Here is a 21,258-nt window from a genome sequence, read left to right as displayed (position 1 = left end):
ATGTTCCTATTATTCATGTTCTTAGAAAATATTTTTGTATTATTTATGTATTAATACCTCTAAGATATTACTACGACTAATAATAACATCAATGCATTTTTTTAACACACAAAACTTTGTAGTTTGTGTGGCACATTCAAAAAAGAGAAAAACTTTTCTATATGATTATATGATGATGATGATGATGATGATGATGATTATTATTATTACTGTCATTTTATGGCTATTTATAAATACTACTATTGCTATTGTTTTGTGTTGTATTTTTAAATAATAATAATAATAATAATACTGCAGCTACTGTTTTTATTTTAGATTTTAGATTACTAATTTTGTTCCTGTGAGTGTTATTAATGAAATGTATTGTAGTAATTATGTTTGTATTAATAACTATACAATAAGAAGAGAAGAAGAAGAAGAAGAGGAATAGCAATTAATAATCATAACAATAATAATAACAATAATAATAACAACAATAATAATAATAATAATAATAATAATATTTTATTTTTTATTGTTGTTATTATTTGCAGTATTAATACTGATGCCTTTATTTATTATAGAAATAATAATTATGATTTCACATTGCTTGTTTCACATATATTGTTAAACCAAAGTCTAATGCCACAGTCACTCCTGGGGACACTTTACAAAGCAATAATCACTTTAACTTATAGAAGTAAGTAAACTGGTTGTTTAAAAAATGTCAAGTTCACTGAACATTAAACAATAAGTTAACAGAACAATTATCATGTGTTACATTTTGTTAACTTATTATTTAAAGAACAAATAAGACTGAAATGTTTACGCAGCCAGGTTACTTATATTTACACGTTAAAACTCCAAACTAGTTTGGACAGCTTACCTTTTTCCACTCACACTAGCCTGAATATGCACTTCTCCACTGTGTCGACGCTGTGCAGCTGATTGGAGTGACGGAGGACGATCTGCCCAGACTGATCTCTGTCTGAGGCTTTTTAATCATATCATTGACTCACAACCAGTCTTTGTGCTCTGTTTAATTGAATTGGCTACATAAAACTGCATGGCAGCACTCCTGTCCTTTAACCTTAAACCTAATCCATAAGCCAACCTCAATCATAATCATTAAACTCATACAAAGCACAGGCCTATTCTTGAATAGGGCGAGGCTGAGGTGTCGAAACTTTGAGAACACCTGAAACAGTAAGGTTTCCAGAGGGAGTCCTAGATATTTGGTCTACCAATTTGATGTACAGGCCTCTGTTTAACATACACTGATCAGGCATAACATTACGACCACCTTCTTGTTTCTACACTCACTGTCCATTTTATCAGCTCCACTTACTATATAGGTGCACTTTGTAGTTCTACAGTTACAGACTGTAGTCCATCTGTTTCTCTGCATACTTTGTTAGCCCCCATTTTTACCCTGTCCTTCAGTGGTCAGGACCCCCATGGACCCTCACAGAGCAGGTACTATTTGGGTGGTGGATCATTCTCAGCACTGCAGTAACACTGACGTGGTGGTGGTGTGTTAGTGTGTGTTGTGCTGTTCCGAGTGGATCAGACACAGCAGTGCTGCTGGAGTTTTTAAACACTGTGTCCACTCACTGTCCACTCTATTAGACACTCCTACCTTGTCAGTCCATCTTGTAGATGCAAAGTCAGAAACGATAGCTCGTCTGCTGCTGCACAGTTTCTGCTGGTCATCCTGTAGTCCTTCATCAGTGGTCCCAAGACGCTGCCCACAGGACGCTGTTGGCTGGATATTTTTGGTTGGTGGACTATTCTCAGTCCAGCAGTGACACTGAGGTGTTTAAAAACTCCAGCAGCACTGCTGTGTCTGATCCACTCATACCAGCACAACACACACTAACACACTACAAAGTGCACCTATATAGTAAGTGGAGCTGATAAAATGGACAATGAGCGTAAAAACAAGGATCATAATGTCATAATGTTATGCCTGATCGGTGTAAATACTAATGCTTATTTTTCATCAACAGATCAGTGTGGGTTAAAGCTACAGATGAGGAAAAAAGAAACGATTCTTCATTTTGTTGTTTATATAGTTAGTATAATGACACAGATTATTATAATTATTATGAGACTTAGAATTATGTATCCTAATTAAGTCATTTTGATAATCAACTACAGCTTACGGTAATTTGTCATGACCTAGTAACATTATTTTCAGCTGTCAGTTCAGTCAGGCCAGACAGCGAATGCCAGCCATCTATAACAGCATTGTTGTATAATGAGCAACATTTACTGTTGTTGCTGTTTATTTTCTTTAGGTGTTTGAGGCAGGGTGGCAAGTAGAGGTGTGACGCTCAGGTGTCCACATACTTTTGGCCATATAGTGTACCTATGTGGTTGCAGCCCTAGAATTTAGCTCACCTAGTTAACTAACGTTGGGTTAGCTTTAGCTGGTGTCCTCAGAGATGCAACAGAATGTGGTAGATCCTTATTGTAAATCAGCTATGCTGCAATTTTAAGCTTTTAATGCTCTACAATGCAGCTAATTGTGGTTGTTTTTCTGTTTTGTGAACTGATGTTTCAAGGAAACCTGGTGTGAAGTGAAGTAGCTTGTTGACAGACAAAGCCACATAGGGCATGAACTATCTGGCAAAAAATATGGGATAATACATGAGGGTGGGCAAGTTCGGGCTTGCATGGGATCAAGGAGTTCCTTTTGTTAGTGAATATTATTTTACCGAAGAAAATGATTTCCACTGATGCCCATTCAGTCTTGTGACCAAACTGTGTTCTTATTCCATCTATAATACCTTCCACAGATTCATCAACATTTCTGCTTAACCCCTTACATGACCTGGGCCACAGGTATACTACACACTTCTATAACCTAAGAACAGCTAAACCAGTTTGCATTGAAATCACTGTAGTTGTTGAATAATAAGCATTAACATGGAATAACCTCGAGATTTGGAGGGGTTAATCCAGTTTTTGAGATGTAAGCATTCATTCGATCATTCATTGATGGAGAATGTGCTGAAAAAAACCTTTTCAAAAAGGACCATTTATAGCACATCCATGCACATTTTCCATTCATCTGAAGAGCCCTTTCATGATGCAAAGAACCTTTTAATCATTCATAGGGTGCTTTGTGTGTTCATGGTTCTATATAGAACCATTTTCTTAACTAAAGAACCAAAGCACCATCTTTTTAAAGAGTGTAAACCTCAGTCAGTCTCAAAAGCCACTGACATCCACCACGTTTTTCTATAATTTTTGTGTGTTTTCCTCACACTGACGTGCATCGCATGATGTCTTTTTATCGTTTGTGTATGTTTGCTTTCGATGTGACATCATTGTAGCAGCGCTGTCGTCCTCTTGGACAATGGTTCCAAACAGCAGTATTGTTAGCTATGTGCTTCATTTTTTAGTAGGCCTCATAGTAGGTCTAGTGCAGGGGTCACAACCCAAATGTTAGAAAGAGCCATTTTGTCCTCATGTGCTAGTACAGGATAAAAAAATAACATAAATGAACACACAGACTTACTTTGCTCTGCTTTAAGCTTTAGCTCAGCTATAGCTGCTTTTCTCACATCTCTGGCAGGAAACCTTTCCGCAAAAGTAGAATAGTTTCTTGTAAAACGTCTCTCAATGTTTGTTTGGTTTTTTTTTACAAGGCTGAAGTCAGCTTATCATAGTGGTTGACCATTTCTCGTTGCAGATTAAACCACCTGAGTGCTTATAAATGCAAATAAGTCCATTCGTCTCCAAATTATTGATGTTTGTCATAAATTTTTCTCTTTGCCTTTTCGTTAGCTACTAGCTAGGCGAGATTGTTGTCTGCATTGCTACGGTGACCAGCAGCCTGCGTACCGACCTTCAGGTATTTATTTATTGTTAAAACTGTGTTGAACGATCAGCAGAGCTTTATTTTACTGCAAAGGAGGATTATTTTATTTTTACCTAAAGATCCGATTCTGCTGTGGAGCCGTATGTTGCAGACACCTGGTATAGTGGAAACTATTACCTATTGTCAACTTGAATGATAAACCTGCCTTTTCAAATAGGAAGGAACTGTTGTTTATTGCAGATTGAATAAATAAATCAACAGAATCGATAGTGTTGGTCAAACAGTTGTTTATTTGTTGGTGAACGGTTACTCGAAAAACCATTTCCTCCCTGCTTTCCAGGCACATCCACACTGTGGGGAATTTTCCTGCCAACATGGTACCTGAGGAGAGGCGGTAAACATGGAGCTTCCTGTTTCGGCCGCATGTGAGGCCAAGAACCCCATAGAGAAGCTCAAACAGATGTGCGCAAGACAGACAGAGAGCCTTTCACGGTGCCTGGCTTCGGAGCCGAGTCGGGAAGTGGCTTTGGGTTTGAAACCGAAATCCATGTTTTCCTCTTTTAACGAATGGCCTCGTATGAGCCGTGGCCAGTGACGCACGGTGGCCGCTAAACGGAAGCCACGTGTGGGGGGGGGTTCCAAAGCAGGCAGGAGTGAGAGTGATTTAGAACACACCTGTGATGAGCAGCAGCCAGAGCAGGAGAAGAAGAAAGCCTGATAAATATATACAGATATGCAGGTAGTTAGTTAGACAGATTTATGAATACAGTGATTGATGGAAAGTCATGGAAGATGCAAGCAAAATAGGGAGGGTGGTTGGAGGAACCTGGCCTTTACCCAGCGGGCCTTTCCCCAGTGGCATTGTTACAGCCAATTTAAAAACCACCATAAAATCTTTGGCCCCAAAATGGTTGCGGAAAGGCAGATTTGGGAATCAAACAGGCCCGCTCCAAAAGCACAGCTGGTAATACTATGCCTGTGGGAAAAGTGCTGACTCTGCAGAGAGAGAAATCCAGCTCGTAGAAAGTTTTCTCTCTGCCCCTCTCCCCCACCGCACTCTTTTTTTATGACGTGTCAGTGTCTGTATACCACCTACGTCTACCGTACTTGTGATTTGTCCTTCTTTGCAAACAGTTTCCGAGGTGTTTTTGCTGAATACCTGTGATTTGTGGTGTCGCTGAATAGCCCTGGTGTCAGGGAAGTAGTCTGAAGGCACTGTGCTTGTGTTTGTGTCTGTGTCAGTTGGTGACAGTCGAGGTCTTGCATCAGGGAACTGACTGTGCCTGGCACTGCAGTGCTGCACTGAGAAGGAGAGAAAGAGAGAAAGAGAGAGGGAGAGAGAGAGAGAGAGAGAGAGAGAGAGAGAGAGAGAGAGACAGAGAGAGAGTATGCAAAAGTAGTTTGCATTTTCTCTGAATGCAATGGTTGCCATGCTCTTTGGATTATACTCTTCTGCCCCCTGGTGTTGGAATGTTTTCTAACAGCCAACATCGGCCTTCTATTCTTAGACTATTACAACTGCAGGCAATGTGGCCAATAATCTCATCACAATCTATTTTTCTATATCAGTAATTAGCATGATGATAGATTTTGTGACAATTTATTTTAACCCTTTAATGTTCTGCTCAACCATTTGGGAGAGCACATTTTGAGTCACTATATATGCCACAAAGTGCCATCTCGACCGTTTGGTAGACATGAATATTTTAAAAATTGTGGGGTGAAAAAAAAACAAAAAAAAAAACACCAGTTGTTTTTATTATTGCCCCAAACAAATAAAAAAGTACAAAAAATAAAATTCCATTGCTTTTTTCTTGGTGAGGACATTAAAAGGTTAAGCCTAAATAGTATCCTCAATGCAAAAATCAGGCATCTGAAATGTTAATTTGCTAATGTTTCCATATAAAGCATTCATCAATTTAAAAATATTCTGTGTACGACACGGTAGAGTTTTGCTTGATCTGTTCAAATTGGTTCAGAAACACCTGCTTCATAGAGCCCTAATCTAGTACGCTAACTACAAGATAATATATTAGCCTCAGGCTAATGCACTGGACACAGCCTAGACACTCTACGACTACACAACAATACAATACTGTCGTGTCGGTGTAGAATAAAACACAGCAGGCCATGATTCTGCTGCAGAAAGTGCTGTTGTATGAAACACCTGGCAGCAAGACACTGAAAAGGGGAGGGGGAAGTGTTTCGTCACCAATAGCCATGGGCTTCCACCTCCTGGTGACCCTCACTCACATACAAACAACCCGCACCCCAGGCACAAAATGACACAAACAACACATAACACTTGCGTTAACTAACAGCCAACGACATAAAAAAACAAGTCCCTTTTTCGGAGGGTGCACGTCTCCCATGAGCCTCCTCACATGGTCCTACACATGGCCAGAGCTTCTCAGAGGCTGCGTGGCAAATAGCGGCGCACTACAATACGTTGTAATACAATATGAAACTAGTATTTTGGACACGGAAGAAAATAAAAGGCTAAAGCTAATAACAAAATTATTCCTAAAAATTATTCCTATTATATCCTAATAGAACATAAAAAATTGAAGCCCATTCCTGCCCAATTCTGGCAGTAGTATTTTCAAAATTTTGATTTAGTGTCTTGGAATAATGACTTACACCAATCAGGCATAACATTATGACCACCTCCTTGTTTCTACGCTCATTGTCCATTTTATCAGCTCCACTTACTATATAGGTGCACTTTGTAGTTCTACAGTTACAGACTGTAGTCCATCTGTTTCTCTGCACACTTTGTTAGCCCCCTTTTACCCTGTTCTTCAGTGGTCAGGACCCCTATGGACCCTCACAGAGCAGGTACTATTTGGATCATTCTCAGCACTGCAGTAACACTGATGTGGTGGTGGTGTGTTAGTGTGTGTTGTGCTGGTCTGAGTGGATCAGACACCGTAGTTGTTATTTCAACATAATATCTTAAATAAAAAAAAAATCTATATATATCGTTGTTGGAACAAAACCTTGTATCTCCAAAATGGTAACTTTACAGGAGAAGGAGAAAACATACTTTAGTTTTAATGTAAGTCAATGGAACCAGACTTATTTCCAAGTAATTTTGGTTCGTTTCTTTGGGTCCATTTATCATCAAATTTTCACACAATGTTAAAGGCAACAGGTATTTTCAAATTATGTCAAAAACTGAAAAACAACAAAAATGGGGATGTTTTCTTCCGACAGCTGCGATATATGTCATTATTTTAAGATACAAGTCAATATTTTGACAGACTGCTGCCAGAACAGAAGCAGGCAATTTTTTCCCTCTACCTGACATGAGTGGGCATCCTGAAATTGACAGGTATGAATAAAACATATTTAAAAAATCAACATTTTGGCAGCATTACCCTTAATGGATGTTAACATTCAAAAGTTGAGAATGAAGATGTTGCACAGTACGTGTGACTGTTTCCTTTACCTTTTGCATAATCTGAACACTGAAAACAGCTTGCTAGCTAACTCTCCTAACTGCTGCGCTGGTTAATTCTGCTGTGAGTGAAAGGCTAGACTCCTCCTCTCTCCCATCCAGCAAGTCGAAGGCACATCTCTACTTAGCGTACACAATGAGGAAATGTCCAAAGTTCAAGCCTTTGCTGCTAAAGCGTATTCATTTTATCACATTTTGAAAGCCAGACCTAACAACTTCATCTTCACCTTCACTCTCAGACTTTACTTGCTATGTTTCTGTACAACTTCTCAACCATGCTGTTGTGTGGTTTCTCCAAATGGGTGTATAATTAAACAGCTTACTGGCTGTTGACAAGCTGCAAGCGTTATCGATTTCAGTGTAAATTAGAGAAAAAGTTTAGAAAGTTGAACGAAGTTTAATAAGGGTGTACATACAACTGTACCATCAATACACCGCCTGGTCTCTTCTGAAGGCCTCTGATTTGTACTGTAAAGTAAAGGGGGAGGGAAAGGGGGAGAGTTACAACTGCCCACTACCTCTAACAATCCTTTCTTCATGAAATGGCATTCAGACTGAGTCCAATCTCCTTATTTTTAGACTTCAGGACAGATCAATATGCTCAGAATGTCCTTAAACTAGTTAAACCTGTGTTCTGTAACCACCTTTACATTCATTATGCTGCCCTTATGTGAATCATATAAGCAGGTAATCATATCATTATGAGACATAAATATAAAAAGGCATGGAGTTTGACCTGCTTGCTGCTGTTCTTGGACAGTATTAGTGTTTTGGCTGTTTGTAGTTGCACTGAAGTTTGAAATGGGGTCAGCAGCTTCATTCTGTATTCAGGGAATACCGCAGTGTGCCTTAGTGCACTGCTATCAAAGGAGAGCATTCGGAAAACTCTTCTCTGCTTTATTAAATACATAATTAATACACTCCAGTCTGCGGAATTGGTCACATCGGAGACATATTTCTGTTGTTGCTTCTAATTGAATCATACTGGCCACTCAATGCTATATATCACCGTGAGCTTGATTAGGGACGCCAATGCACCACAGTACAAGCTCAACTAGTGGATCTTTAAACATTGGCTGAACACTAAAGATGATAGAGGTGATGTTACCCTGTATGACTTATACACACATATATAAGTCTGAGCAGTTAGTTATAGGGATGTAATGATACACAAGTTTCAATTCACAATACTGGATTCACGGCTTATTCATTTGTCAAATTTGGTGCGCAAACATTGCGCTTGCGTTAGACGGTGTAATTAGGAGACTGGTCATTCTCCATGATGCATTGTCACATCTTCAGGATGCACGATGTCACATTTCTATACTGCATATCAAAATGTCACAATATACTGTTACACCCTAATAAATTACCATGGAATCCCAGGCAAGATATGGCTGCTGGGAACCTGTTTGTCCAGTGCAGGTAAAAACAATGGTTGATCCTAAAAATGATCAAAATTTACATACTGTTCCCCTTTCCATCAATTCAGTAAATCAGCCAAGACATATTAGTTTTGCTCTGGGGCTACAAAGACTAACCTCTTCCCCTGCCTAAAAAACAACAGAGACCAGCAGTCCATGGTCATGCTGGTTGACAAGAATACCAGCATCCAAACCACAACATATGCTGCTTTTGCTGGTGACCAGCTGTGCTGAGTTGAGCTGGTTCTTCTAGCATGGTTTGCAGGCCCCCTAGTGGCCATTCTGCCAGTGCAATGTAAATCAACTCAGATATTTATAAGTATAGAATCAAATGGAATATTTTCCCCTCAAGTTTGTTATCAGATTAACTAGGACACTGTCGGCTCTCTGAGTGAAATGTTGTGAGTCTGCATAGAGCTGCTAGTAAGCAATGAGGGGTGAACGAGTAGGGGTCAGAAAACATTTGACACCTGTCCACGAAGACGAGATGCCGAGATCAAACAGACACAATGGCAGCTTTCTTCATATCAAGCAAAATGGTGTACAACTACCACAATTACCACATCTGCCACAAAAAAACATCTAAAAACAATAAAAACAGTTGTTACTGCTGAAATACAGCACAGACCAGCACACATTTTGTGTCTAAGCTGGTCTAAGCTGGTTTATGCAGGTCTTGTGCTGGCCTGGTTCTTGTTTAGCTGGTCACCCCAGCATAGTCATGCTGGTTAGCCAGCATAAGATCATCAAAACACAACATAAACTGGCTTTGGTGCTGGTCAGTGTATCAATTTCCATTGCTGCCGAGCAGCATACCAGCATCCAAAACACAACGTGTCCATCTATGCCAGGAGTGCACAGCTCTGGTCCTGGAGTTCTGGTGTCCAGCACAGTTTGGAGGTTTCCCAGCTCAAACATACCCACTTAACCTGGCAATTAACAGATAAATGTAATTAGGTGTGTTGGAGCAGGTAAATCACCAAACTGTGCTGGACACTGACCTTTCAGGACCGGAGTTGTGCACCTCTGAGCGATGTTACAAAGACAAATATCCAGTTCCCAGTTTTGTAAATCAAATATATTTCCATCAAAACATTATATGCCATCAACATTATTGCAGAAAAGAAAAATGCATCATTCAACTGACTCTGAAACAGGCGCTAATTGCATTTTATGGCTGCTGTGAAAAGGGGCCTCATGTAACAAGCAAGTAATGGAAGTTTACAGCTAACAGGTTAGCCATGCACAAACTGCATGCCTCAGTCATCACACATTTGATGACTCCAACTGTCTCAAGTTGGGAAATCTTAAATAGTTTTACTACTTTTTTGAATTTTATAGACAACAGTATGTCATACAGTGTCAGAAGCCACAGAAGCAAGTGTGTTTTAGCAGTTAGATGCAGGTAGAACTATGCTAATTGGTGAATATGAGCTTCCATTACTTGGTAGCTACATTAGCCTCATAGCTCCAGCGCAAAACCGCAGAAATAATCTTCAGACATCAAACTTGTCTTGGCTGATTGAAGACGTGGGTTAAGGAGAAACTTTTGTAAAGACCTGTTTGGACAGGATAAATTTACATGGTGTCCTGGGCTAACGTCCTCTTTTACAGATGATACTCTGATTTTATTTCCATCTGGACTGGCCATGTCTGTGTTTCTCCCTCCTCTCCTGAGATAATCACACCAAATTCATTGTGTTGGAAAAAAATTTTATTTGACTGATGCTACTTGCTGTATTTAGTCTTCTTGCATGCATCCATATGAAACATTTTCCGAATCGTAAAAAAGAAGGATGCTTTGGAAGTCCTCAACCATTTTAATCAGTCTAGGTGGTAGACCTCCATCTCCATCCTCTTTACCACTGGGAGGAGGAGGAGAAACAAAAGAAAGTCTGTAAGTGAAGCAAGATCTCGGATGCAGAATACACAGGCGATTATAATGTATAAAGCACTTTTATTCTCACATAGCTACACAATGTCATCCGAGCATTACTTTATATGCAAATATCATCAACTTTTCATGCAAACTTTTCATACAGAGACTTATGACCACTTGTGATGCAAAAATCCAGGTTTGTTGTAATTACAGGAGATTTGTTTTTTTTTTACAGAACTCCCCGTAATTACTTAATCCAATCTGAATAGAGCTGAATAGAGTTTTATATGCATTTCCATTGGTCCATCTTCCTGTCACCTCCTTCCTCTGAAACTGAGTCTGTTGGCTGTTTCATCTCTCACCCTCCACCCCCCTCTGCTGTTGGAAGTGTTGGTCCATGCTGGTTAATAATTCAGCGTCAGCGTTGCTGTGCACAGGTCTTGGGTGTGTGTGTGTGTGTGTGTAGGATCGCTGGCTCACACACCGTCCTGCAGTCTCTGCTAAGACAGCTGCACCACTGAGAGTGAGAACAGCGAGATCCGGCGGTGCTGCAGAGCACATACACGCACAAGAAGACTGTACTCGCGCACACATCGTGCAGGGAGCACTGTGACTGCTCTTTCTCTGCTGTGGCTCTGTGTGGGTCATTTTCTCATACCACAACTCTCTCTCTCTCTTTCTCTCTCTCTCTCTCTATCTCTCCATCTTAAACACATATCACCTCCCTTCCTCTTCATCCTTCTGAATTCCTTCTCATTCTTCCCCCCATAATCCACCACATTTCATCAAGCAAGCCCCCCCACATCTCTCCTCAACCCCTGCAGAGACCGGGCTTAAGGGAAGATGTCTGAGGCTGGACCCAGGAGGGTTTTGAGGTGGCCTGGCTGGACTCTGCCCATGGCCACCTCTCTCTGCCTGCTGCTGCTGTGTGTGCTGTGCCTGGCCGAGGGGCGCCGGGCACCCAAAATCCCCCGCTGCCCACCCACCTGCTCCTGCACCAAGGACAGCGCCTTCTGCGTGGACACCAAAGCCATCCCCAAGAGCTTCCCACCTGGCATCATCTCACTGTGAGTACAAACCCAGCTTGCTCAGCCATCACACTGTCTGTCTGTCTGTCTGCGTGGTCATACCTGTTCAGTGCGCACTAGACTGAAGTTAGCCAACAGTTTGGCAGACTCTCTTATGTTATCACCTGCCTTCCCAGTCTGTGTATTTATTTGTACACTCTTGAAAAAAATGTTCCCTCAAAGGTTCTTTAGTAAAGAAAATGGTTCTATATAGAACAATGAGCACTAAAGAGTTCTTTGCATCATGAAAGGGTTCTTCAGATTGATGGAAAATGTGTGGTGTGGAAAAGGGTTCTATGTAGCACCAAAAAGGGTTCTTCTATTGTTACAAGCTTGACACTGTAAGCATAAAAGAACCTTTTTGGTGCTATATAGAACCACTTTCAAAAAGGTTTCGATATAGAACCACCTACAGCACATTCTCCATCAGTCTGACGAACCCTTTCATGATGCAAAGAACCCTTCAATCATGCAAAGTTCATGGTTCAAATTTCTTTACTAAAGAACCTTCGAAGGACCATCTTTTTGTATTCATACATGTCGGCTTGTCACAGTTATTACATAATCATATGTATTTGAGTTGATAACAATAATTTAAGCTGACCATATTTTTTTCTGTAGCAGAGGAGGAAGGTCCATTACCTTCCATAATCATAAATTCACATATGTGGCATATATGGTGAGCTGCGCTGAGTCAAGTGCCTATAAATTAAAGAAAGCAGAATATGCATGCAGATATATCATGGGTCCTATGAACTCTGACTTGGTGCTCTAAAACCTTTAGAGGGAAGTGTTGAGTAATGTTTGTTTATTTGAGCTCGAGGTGTTTTTCTTGTCAGTTGGGAGCTACTAAGTATCAACAGATAAACAGCAAACTTGGCCACCACGTCCTACATTTTTCTTGGATTTTAAAATGACCATAGTTCTATTTTCCTTACTTTTCCTTTCCTTAACTTTTCTTTATTCCATAGAATCAAACAGACTGTGTTTGTTATTATGTCTTTAAGACTGATATTTGCAAATGAGCTCTGTTCTGATTGGCTTTTCTGTATTGTGATTCATTCAGCAAGCACTCAGAGCTAAAACACTGCTTAGAACTTCAGTGCGAGTGGGCGGAGCTAAACTGCTGTAGGCTGAATAAGTATGTATAATTAAATGTGTTGGTTCTTGTGACATCATAGAAATAATGAATTCAAAATGAGCTATTTTTGCAGTGCAGTTACCATATTTGGACTGTATGGACTGGGATAGATAATGGTACACATCTAAAAAAAAAGGGTTCTTCAAGGGTTCTTCAAGGGTTCTTTAGCAAAAACAATGGTTCTATATAGAACTATTTCATGCTTAAATGGTTCTTTGCATGATGAAGTGGTTCTTCAGATTGATTGAGCATGTGTTGTATATGGTTCTACATAGAACCTTTTTGAAAATGTCTACATAGGACCAAAAAGGGTTCTTCTATTGTTACAAGCTTGACATTGTAACAATAGTAGAACCCTTTTTGGTGCAATATAGAACCATATACAACACATTCTCAATCAGTCTGAAGAACCATTTCACAATGCAAAGAACCATTTAAGCATGAAATGGTTCTATATAGAACTCATGGCTCTAAATAGAATCATTTCCTTTACTAAACCCTTAAAGAATCAACTTTTTGAGCAAAAAAAGACAATTGAATTGTTAATTGCAGTTATTCATATAGAAATTAATAGTTGGCTAAAATTTCACGATGCAGGCCCACATTTATGTCAAAATCAAAATCCCCCTTACCACAAGCATAATCAACCAGCCAAGACATGTTCTGAAGTTTGCTTCTTTGGTTCTACACTGGTGGTCATATTTTGGTCAGTTTTTTATTTTTCGCCACACTAACTCTTTAAAAGAGAGTTTGCCAGTGCAGGCCGGCTGTTAGAAGTGGCAGCCGATGTCAGGTGATGGATGACAGCACTTCTTTGAAACTGTCCATGTTACATACATAATTTAGGAAAAAGAGCATATTTTGTGTGTGAATGAGCTGCTCTAATCTGTGTAGTGCTTCTTACTGACAGACACATATCAGAAAAAAGACAGGAAAGGCTGTTGGAGTGTATTTTCCAGCAGCGAGACAAATTAGCCAATGACCCCTGTACTTCAGTGACGAAGGCCGAGGGCCAGCACATCTTCACGGTTTGATGAGGCAATAGAATGCGTTGCTTGAATATCTACCAGTTTGAGAGGTTTAATGCTGCTCCACTTTGTAACTAAGGGGTATTATTTGTCAGATGGATGGCAGCTGAGAACAGATGGAGAATCTCTCACTCCCTCCATCTCTGTCTCACTCTCTTGTGTGGTTGAACAGACTGGGTAGATGAGGTCAGCTTTGCCTGGCTAATAAAAGATGAGACACAGCCTCAGTATGTCTTTCTTTCTCTCTCTCCCTCTGCGTGCCTCATGAAGCCAACTTGCTTGAAGCGATAATGTGGTGAAATGTGGCGATTTTCCACAGTTTTACCCTCACCACAAACTTCATCACCCAACACGTGTGGTGTCAGAAGTGTGCTTATTTAGTTTTGCTCACAATTCTTTTTTTTTTTCATTACTATTTTCAAACTTTTCTTTATTCCATAGAATTAAACAGACTGTGTTTGTTACTATGTCTTTAAGACTGATATATGTAAACGAGCTCTGTTCTGATTGGCTGTTCTGTATTGTGCCTCATTCAGAAAGCACTCAGAGCTGAAACACTGCATAGATCTTCAGTGCGAGTGGGCGGAGCTAAACTGTGAATAGGTGGATATATGTAAACGTGTTGGTTCTCATGACATCACAGAAATAATGAATTCAAAATGAGCTATTTTTGTAGTTTAGGACTGTTGGGACAGGGTAGCTAATGGTACGCTCTTTAAAAAGATGGTTCTTCAAGGGTTCTTTGATAAAGGCAATAGTTCTAGATAGAACTATGGGTCCTCTGTAGAACCATTTACTGCTTAAATGCTTCTTTGCATAATGAAATGGTGCTTCAGATTGATGGAGTATGTATTGCACATGGTTCTATATAGAACCTTTTTGAAAATGGCTACATAGCACCAAAAAGGGTTCTTCTACTGTTACAGGCTTGACACGATAACAATAGCAGAACCCTTTTTGGTGCTATATAGAGCCATACACAACACATTCTCCATCAGTCTGAAGAACTATTTCACCATGCAAAGAATTATTTAACCCCTTAATGTTCCAGGCTTATTACATACTAAGGCTTATTATTCAGTAGCTAGAGGGACTTCAGTGCAAACTAATGGAGCTTTTCTTAGGTTATAGAAGTGTGTAATATGGCTTGGTAAGGGGTTAAGCATGAAATTGAACTACACAGAACCATTCCCTTTACTAAAGAACCCTTGAAGAACCATCTTCTTAAAGAATTTTACTCTGGGGCTACGATGCTAATGTAGCCTAGTAATGGGAGGCTACACCCTATTATTATTCTATTGAGATAGTGGATTGGCACCTGCAAAACTCAAGGGTTCAATATCGGTATAAGGAAAGAAAAAGTGATACTGTGCCATTTCTATTAATTGCCATTGTGCAAGCTGCAGGCCTGAAACATTGCCTTTGTCATCTTACTCAAATCCTTGTTGGCAAATTGTCTGTTTAAACTGGATTTAGAGCCATATTAACTGAGATACTGTGGTTGTGTGTGTGTGTGTGTGTGTGTGTGTGTGCAGGCCACAGAAAGCTCACTCCCAGCAGGGTTTACCAGCCGCAAGTCTCAGATCACATGAATAATTGCCATTCAGTGAAAGCTTGACTTCATTTTCATTGTTGGTTTATGCCTACGTGTCTATAATGTATCAAATAGCAGAAGAAACCACTTTGCCATGGCTGTAATATAAGCTCGGTGGTCTGGCCAAAAGTATGTGGACACCTGACCTTCTATATGAACTTGTTGGACATGCCAGTTCAAATTCATAGGCATTAATATGGAGTTGCCCCACTATGTGGCTATAACAGCTTCCATTTTTCTGGGAAGGCTTTGCAGTGTGTCTGTGTGAACATTTTCCCATTCAGCCTAAAGAGCATTTGTGAGGTCAGACACTGATGTTGGATGTGAAGGCCTGGCTCAATGTTCCACTTCATCCCAGAAGTTTTCAGTGGGGTTGAGGTCAGGGCTCGATGCAGGCCACTAGAGTTCCTCCACACCGAACTCATTAAACCATGTATTCATGGACCTCACTTGGTACTGTTGCCACAAAGTTGGAAGCATATAATTGTCTTTCTATGCTGTAGCATTAACATTACTCTAAGGGTCCAAGCCCAAGCCCTACAAAATAGCCCGAGACCATTAACCCTCCTCCACCACACCAGCCACAATTGAGAAGTTATATGAAAAGCTTATAAAATTGTTATGGTTAGCCCCTAAAATGGTCAGTGGGTACAAAATTTTACTATACACTTCCATAATCTAAGAGCAACTCAAATTTGCATTATAGTCTGTGTAAATACTGAATAATTAGCCTTAGCATACGATAAGCCTGGGATTTGAGGGGTTAAAAGATTATGTCTGAAAATGCCTGGCAAATTATACGCTATTAAAGACACTATCAATTAAAAACAAGTACGTTTAGGAATCAGAAGCTCTTCACAGACCAGTAATGAGCTCTAATATTTCTAATGATCTATGAAGCCTCACAAGGTGAAGGTGTCCTGGTTTTTCACTCAGAGAAGACCTGAAGATGTAAGGAACGAGAAAGAATGTGTCCTACTTTCAAGAGATTTAATCCTTCATCAAAATGAGAAAGCAGTCCAAGATCTGTCCGGGTCTGGAGAGTAATTACTTAAGGGGACGAGCCTTATAGAACAGCTCGATATATAGATCATGAGGGCACTTAACAGCGGGAATGGGCTCTCTCCAGAGAAGCTGTGTAGGTCCGGCCTAACTATGGATTTCAGATTTGTGGTATTATTAGCATTCAGTCATAGTGATGTTTACAGTAGGATTATGTTGCTCATGAGGAAAGGATCTGAAAGTACAATACTGGTCAGAATCACACCTGGTTGAATGTTTTTCATCATCTTAAAGACATTTCAGTCTGAAGGCTTATGCCTAAATGCTTGAAACTAAGTTTTAAGACAAATAAAAAGTGCCTATGTATTAATTTCTTTACAAAAAAAAGTCTTTTTTTTTTGCAAAAATCACAAGTAGTTTTTGGCATCCAAACAGGTATCAGTATGTGTGTATCTTCCTTAGTCCTGCTTTCCAAATGACTCCTCATGATGCTGCTTCAGAACATGCTAAGGGAGCGAAGCAGCATCAAGGTAAAGGGGGGGCTACACTGAAGAATCTATAATAGAACTTTTGAATTAGATTATTTATGTGTAACTTCATAGTTTGGTACCACTTCACGTGTATGCTCCACTGTAGATGTTTAACTTGTCATTAAACTAATCACCTTGATGTTTCCTGGTTACCTAGTAAACAGTAAGTAAATGTGACAACGAAACCGTAACATTTACCTTAACCTCAAGTCAGAATGGTGTCCTAATCCTAACCCTTAACCTTAAACCTAATACCGTTAGGGATCAACCAGCCTTTACTAGACTGTTAATAATTGGACCAGCTGTGGCTCATCTATATGAGACTATCCAAATAAAAAAGGACTCACAGCTTTAATACCTTCAGAGTTATTCTAAAATGTAGAAATGGTAATTATGAGCCCCTTAAACTCTGAGGGTGTGTTTTAAACTCCATCATTGACTACTCAGCATTCTGAGTGGAGATTCTTTGTTAGAAGGTAAACATCGTCCAGGACTTAGCCTAATCCTTGACCAGGAAACTGATCCTAAGGGTCCATATGTGGGCCGACACTTGGGTGTTTCACTTTTATAACCAACATATTAGTTATGTAGTAATTCGTTACAGAATAAATCAGAGCAGTAATTGGACAATGAGTCTTAATTATTTGTATTTATTTTAATTATTATTTTATTTTGCTTAGTTTCAGATTTTGAAACATACATTTTTTGTTCTACCATTTAATTATCATCTTATATACTTTTTACTCTTTTAACTTAATTAGAAAAAGATTGTTAGAATTTGCATAATTTTTTCTTTCTTTCCTTTTTTATTATGCTGGCTTCTATTTTTCCTTTTTCATTGTAAATCACTTGCATTTTAATGTATGTATGTATATATGTATTATTATTATTTATTTATTTATTTTTATTATTATTATCATTAAGCTTACTAAAAAGCCTATACACTAAAAAAGATGATGCTCCTTTTGGTAAAGAAAATGGTTCAATATAGAACCATTAACACTCAAAGAACCCTTCGCATGATTAAAGGGTTCTTTGCATCATGAAATCGTTCTTCAGATTGATGGAAAATGTGCTGTAGATGGTTCTATACAGCACCCAAAAGTGTTCTTCTGTTGTTACACTGATGGTTCTTCATGGGTTCTTTAGTAATGAAAATGGTTCTATATAGAATCATGAACATTCAAAGAACCCTGTGCATGTTTACAAGTTTTTGTTTAGCATAGTGAAAGGGTTCTTCAGATTGATTGACGTGCTATAGATTGTTCAATATAGAACCTTTTTGAAAAGGGTTCTATTTAGTACCAAAAAGGGTTCCTCTATTGTTTTGATGTCAAGCTTGTAAGAATAGAAGAACTCTTTTTGGTGCTATATAGAACTCTCATGCACAGGGTTCTTTGAATGTTCATGGTTCTATATAGAACCATTTTCTTTACTAAAGAACCCTTGAGTATAGTTAAAAAGAGCAAGTGTACCTATAGCATTGACTGGCACCATACGCTGCTAATCATAATTGCTCTTTTGCTTGCAGGACGATGGTGAACGCTGCCTTCACTGAGATTCCTGAGGGGGCGTTCTCTCACCTCCACCTGCTGCAGTTTCTGTGAGTAGAACACGCTTCACTGCAGCCCTTTCAGCCTTGCTTTGGGTACCTTAAGAGCCCAGTATCACCAATTTTTACCTTGATGTAAAGCTCCATACATTGAAAACTGAACTGCAGAGCCATCCCATTACGCATTAAACACATTATGCTGTCAGAGCTGTGAACATATTCACATGTACAACTCTACACTAAAGTTTGGACACACCTCTGGTCAAAATACATATTTTGTAAATCGATTTTTAAAGTGAAAATAGGTACACATGCTCTACAGACAACAAACCTAAACATGGCATTTTAGTTTCGTGTACAATTTCTTTTGCTGAGTTTAACATATTAACATATTAAATGTAAACAAAATTTAAACATTTGAAACCAGGAGCTTTAAAATCTGTGTGTGGTAAAACTGTGCTCATTATTACAAGAGTATTTTGAAAATGAATGCCTTGCGTTATTATATTATATTATATTATATTATATTATTATGTTTAAAGTATTCATTTGTTAATTTAAAAATTATTTATACATTTGTTCATTTTCTTCCCATTTGTTTGATTTATTTATGTATTTATTTATTTTGCAAAAAAATGTAACATTAAATATAAAACATGCCACAAATCTTGCCACACTTTATATTTGTATAATTAAAATTATAACAAAAAATCAAACATATTTATGTCCCAATATGCTAAATTCAGCAAATAAACGTAACTGTGTATCAAAATGTGCAGAAGTGTGTTCTCCAAAGAGGATGTCTGTAAACCGATTTTTCACAAACCAAAAACATGTAAAGTGACCAGGAGTGTCCCAAACTTTTGCACTCTACTGTGTCAGTCTTAGGGCTTTACATACAGAGCATGGTTCATTCATGCATACATGCAGAACTGAAGACATCTTGCACATCAAACGGCATCCGGACAGTGAAAATGCATCATTATTTTACTTGCCCTCATGAAAAACATACATAAAAGTGTTTTATGTGGAAATAAACGAAAAAATAAACGCCAGAGAAATGAAACGCACACAGGAACGTTACTCATGAGTGGCTCTTTCTGTGGAGAAGGAAGTGCAGCCAACCTTCTAAACAGAAAGAAGGGAAAGAAAGAACAGCCCACAGCACATTTGATCAGCAGCAGGTGTTGTTCTCTGAGCAGAGGTGGGAGTGAGTGTGTGCGGAGTGGAACACAGTGTGCAGTGCGGTGTGTATCAGTGACAGGGTCAGCGTCACTGCTGCAGTCCACACAGCCGGCAGCCTCTGCTTACACACTTCTCACACTCGCCAACAATAGCTGCTCTGTCCCGGCTGTGTGAGTGCGTGACTGAGAGAATTCATTTCAGTGAATCCCACAGACTTTTATTCACACCAGTCCAGAGCTGGATCCAGTAATTAATACTCCAGTATTTGTTAGTTACGTTGGAAAGACTTGGAATGTAAATTCATAAAATATGGTATTTTATTGAGAATTCTGAGAATAAATATTTACTTAGTAATACCCCTGTCTACTCATTCTCATGATCTTCAAACTGTGAGGTTTGTGAGGTTTTTACAAGCAAAAATGATGTTGTTTTTTTACTTTTGAGAGATTTTTGAAATTACTTTTTCTGCCATTTTCTTCAGTTTGTTTTGAGTTGGGTGGGACTCAGTTTGACCTTATGTGACGACAGACCTGCCAAAGTACCGATCAGAGTTAAAAGTATGTATATGTAGCATTCCTCTCACATAAACTGACTAGCCATGTTTACATTACATCCGTTAATAATCTGACTAATAGCTCAATCGGAATACAATCCATCCGTGTATACTTCTTAATCGGAATAGACGAGTCCGATTGAGGCCATTTGGAACACATTTTCTATCCGATACAATAGCCAATGAGCTGCTCCGCTTGCCAACCAATCATTACTAACCAATCAGTAGCAGTAATATATACGCAAATTTTCTTTGTTTTTTTTTTTTATGAAATACATCTACTTTATCAAATTAAAGGAAAATTCTGGGCAAGTGATCAGAAACTATTTTAACTTTTCACTTTTAGCCGCTGAGCTCCGTTTACTCCCATTCATTAAGGTCTCACGGGCGCCCTCTACTGTTTAGCAGTCCTGTTTTTTATATAATGGGGGAAATAAGAAGCAGCCACGCTCCTTTTAAACCGGCTCTGACCATTTTCACCGGAGTCGGGTTGTTTACATTGCCTGGAAAACAACATGGGCAATCATAGTGCGGTTTGACACACCCACACAGTTCCGAGCAGCAGCAGCTCAGAATGTTTTGTCTTGACAAGTTGGTCTCTTGTGTATGTGTTCTAGGCCGGACTTGTTGTTACGTGTGAATGTGTACACTGCCCAGCTTCTTACAAGAAAACTTCAGTTTTAAATTTACAAGTTTTTATTTTATTTTCCATTTTTGCTTAAAAAATGCACTTAATGTACATTTTGCAGTGTTGAGTTCCAGTAAATAGGATCCTACAATCTCTAAAGATATTAACATATCAAGTTAATATATATATTAGCTGGCTACATCAAGGGCAGAAGCATCAAATATACTCTACTTAGAGCGTGTCTCAAGTCTTTTACAGTATATGTTACCAAATTGAGAGTGAAACTGCCTAAAATGTGTATTTGTAAGCTCCTGCTGGTGTGGGTTCATACTGGTTTCCTCCCCTTTAATGGGACATGCAAAAATGATTTGAGTGCTCGTAGCCCCTTTGTGAAGCATATTCAGCCT

The 21,258-nt window shown here is 39.1% G+C and overlaps 1 protein-coding gene across 1 annotated transcript in view; it reads left to right on the top strand.

Moving 5' to 3' along the window:
• Positions 1-10,980: 10,980 nt before the first annotated feature.
• The window catches only part of lgi3 (leucine-rich repeat LGI family, member 3), a 28,927-nt gene continuing 18,649 nt past the window's right edge, over positions 10,981-21,258 (top strand). The window contains exons 1-2 of the mRNA XM_036578535.1: positions 10,981-11,638; positions 18,465-18,536. Coding sequence (XP_036434428.1) covers positions 11,415-11,638; positions 18,465-18,536 — 296 coding nt within the window. The 5' untranslated portion in view covers positions 10,981-11,414. The remainder of the gene's footprint in view (positions 11,639-18,464; positions 18,537-21,258) is intronic.

This window comes from Colossoma macropomum, unplaced genomic scaffold, assembly GCF_904425465.1.
Source record: "Colossoma macropomum unplaced genomic scaffold, Colossoma_macropomum, whole genome shotgun sequence".
Taxonomy (NCBI): Eukaryota; Metazoa; Chordata; class Actinopteri; order Characiformes; family Serrasalmidae; genus Colossoma; species Colossoma macropomum.
Note: the sequence above shows the minus strand (reverse complement) of the source record. Positions and strands in the feature narration are given on the sequence as shown.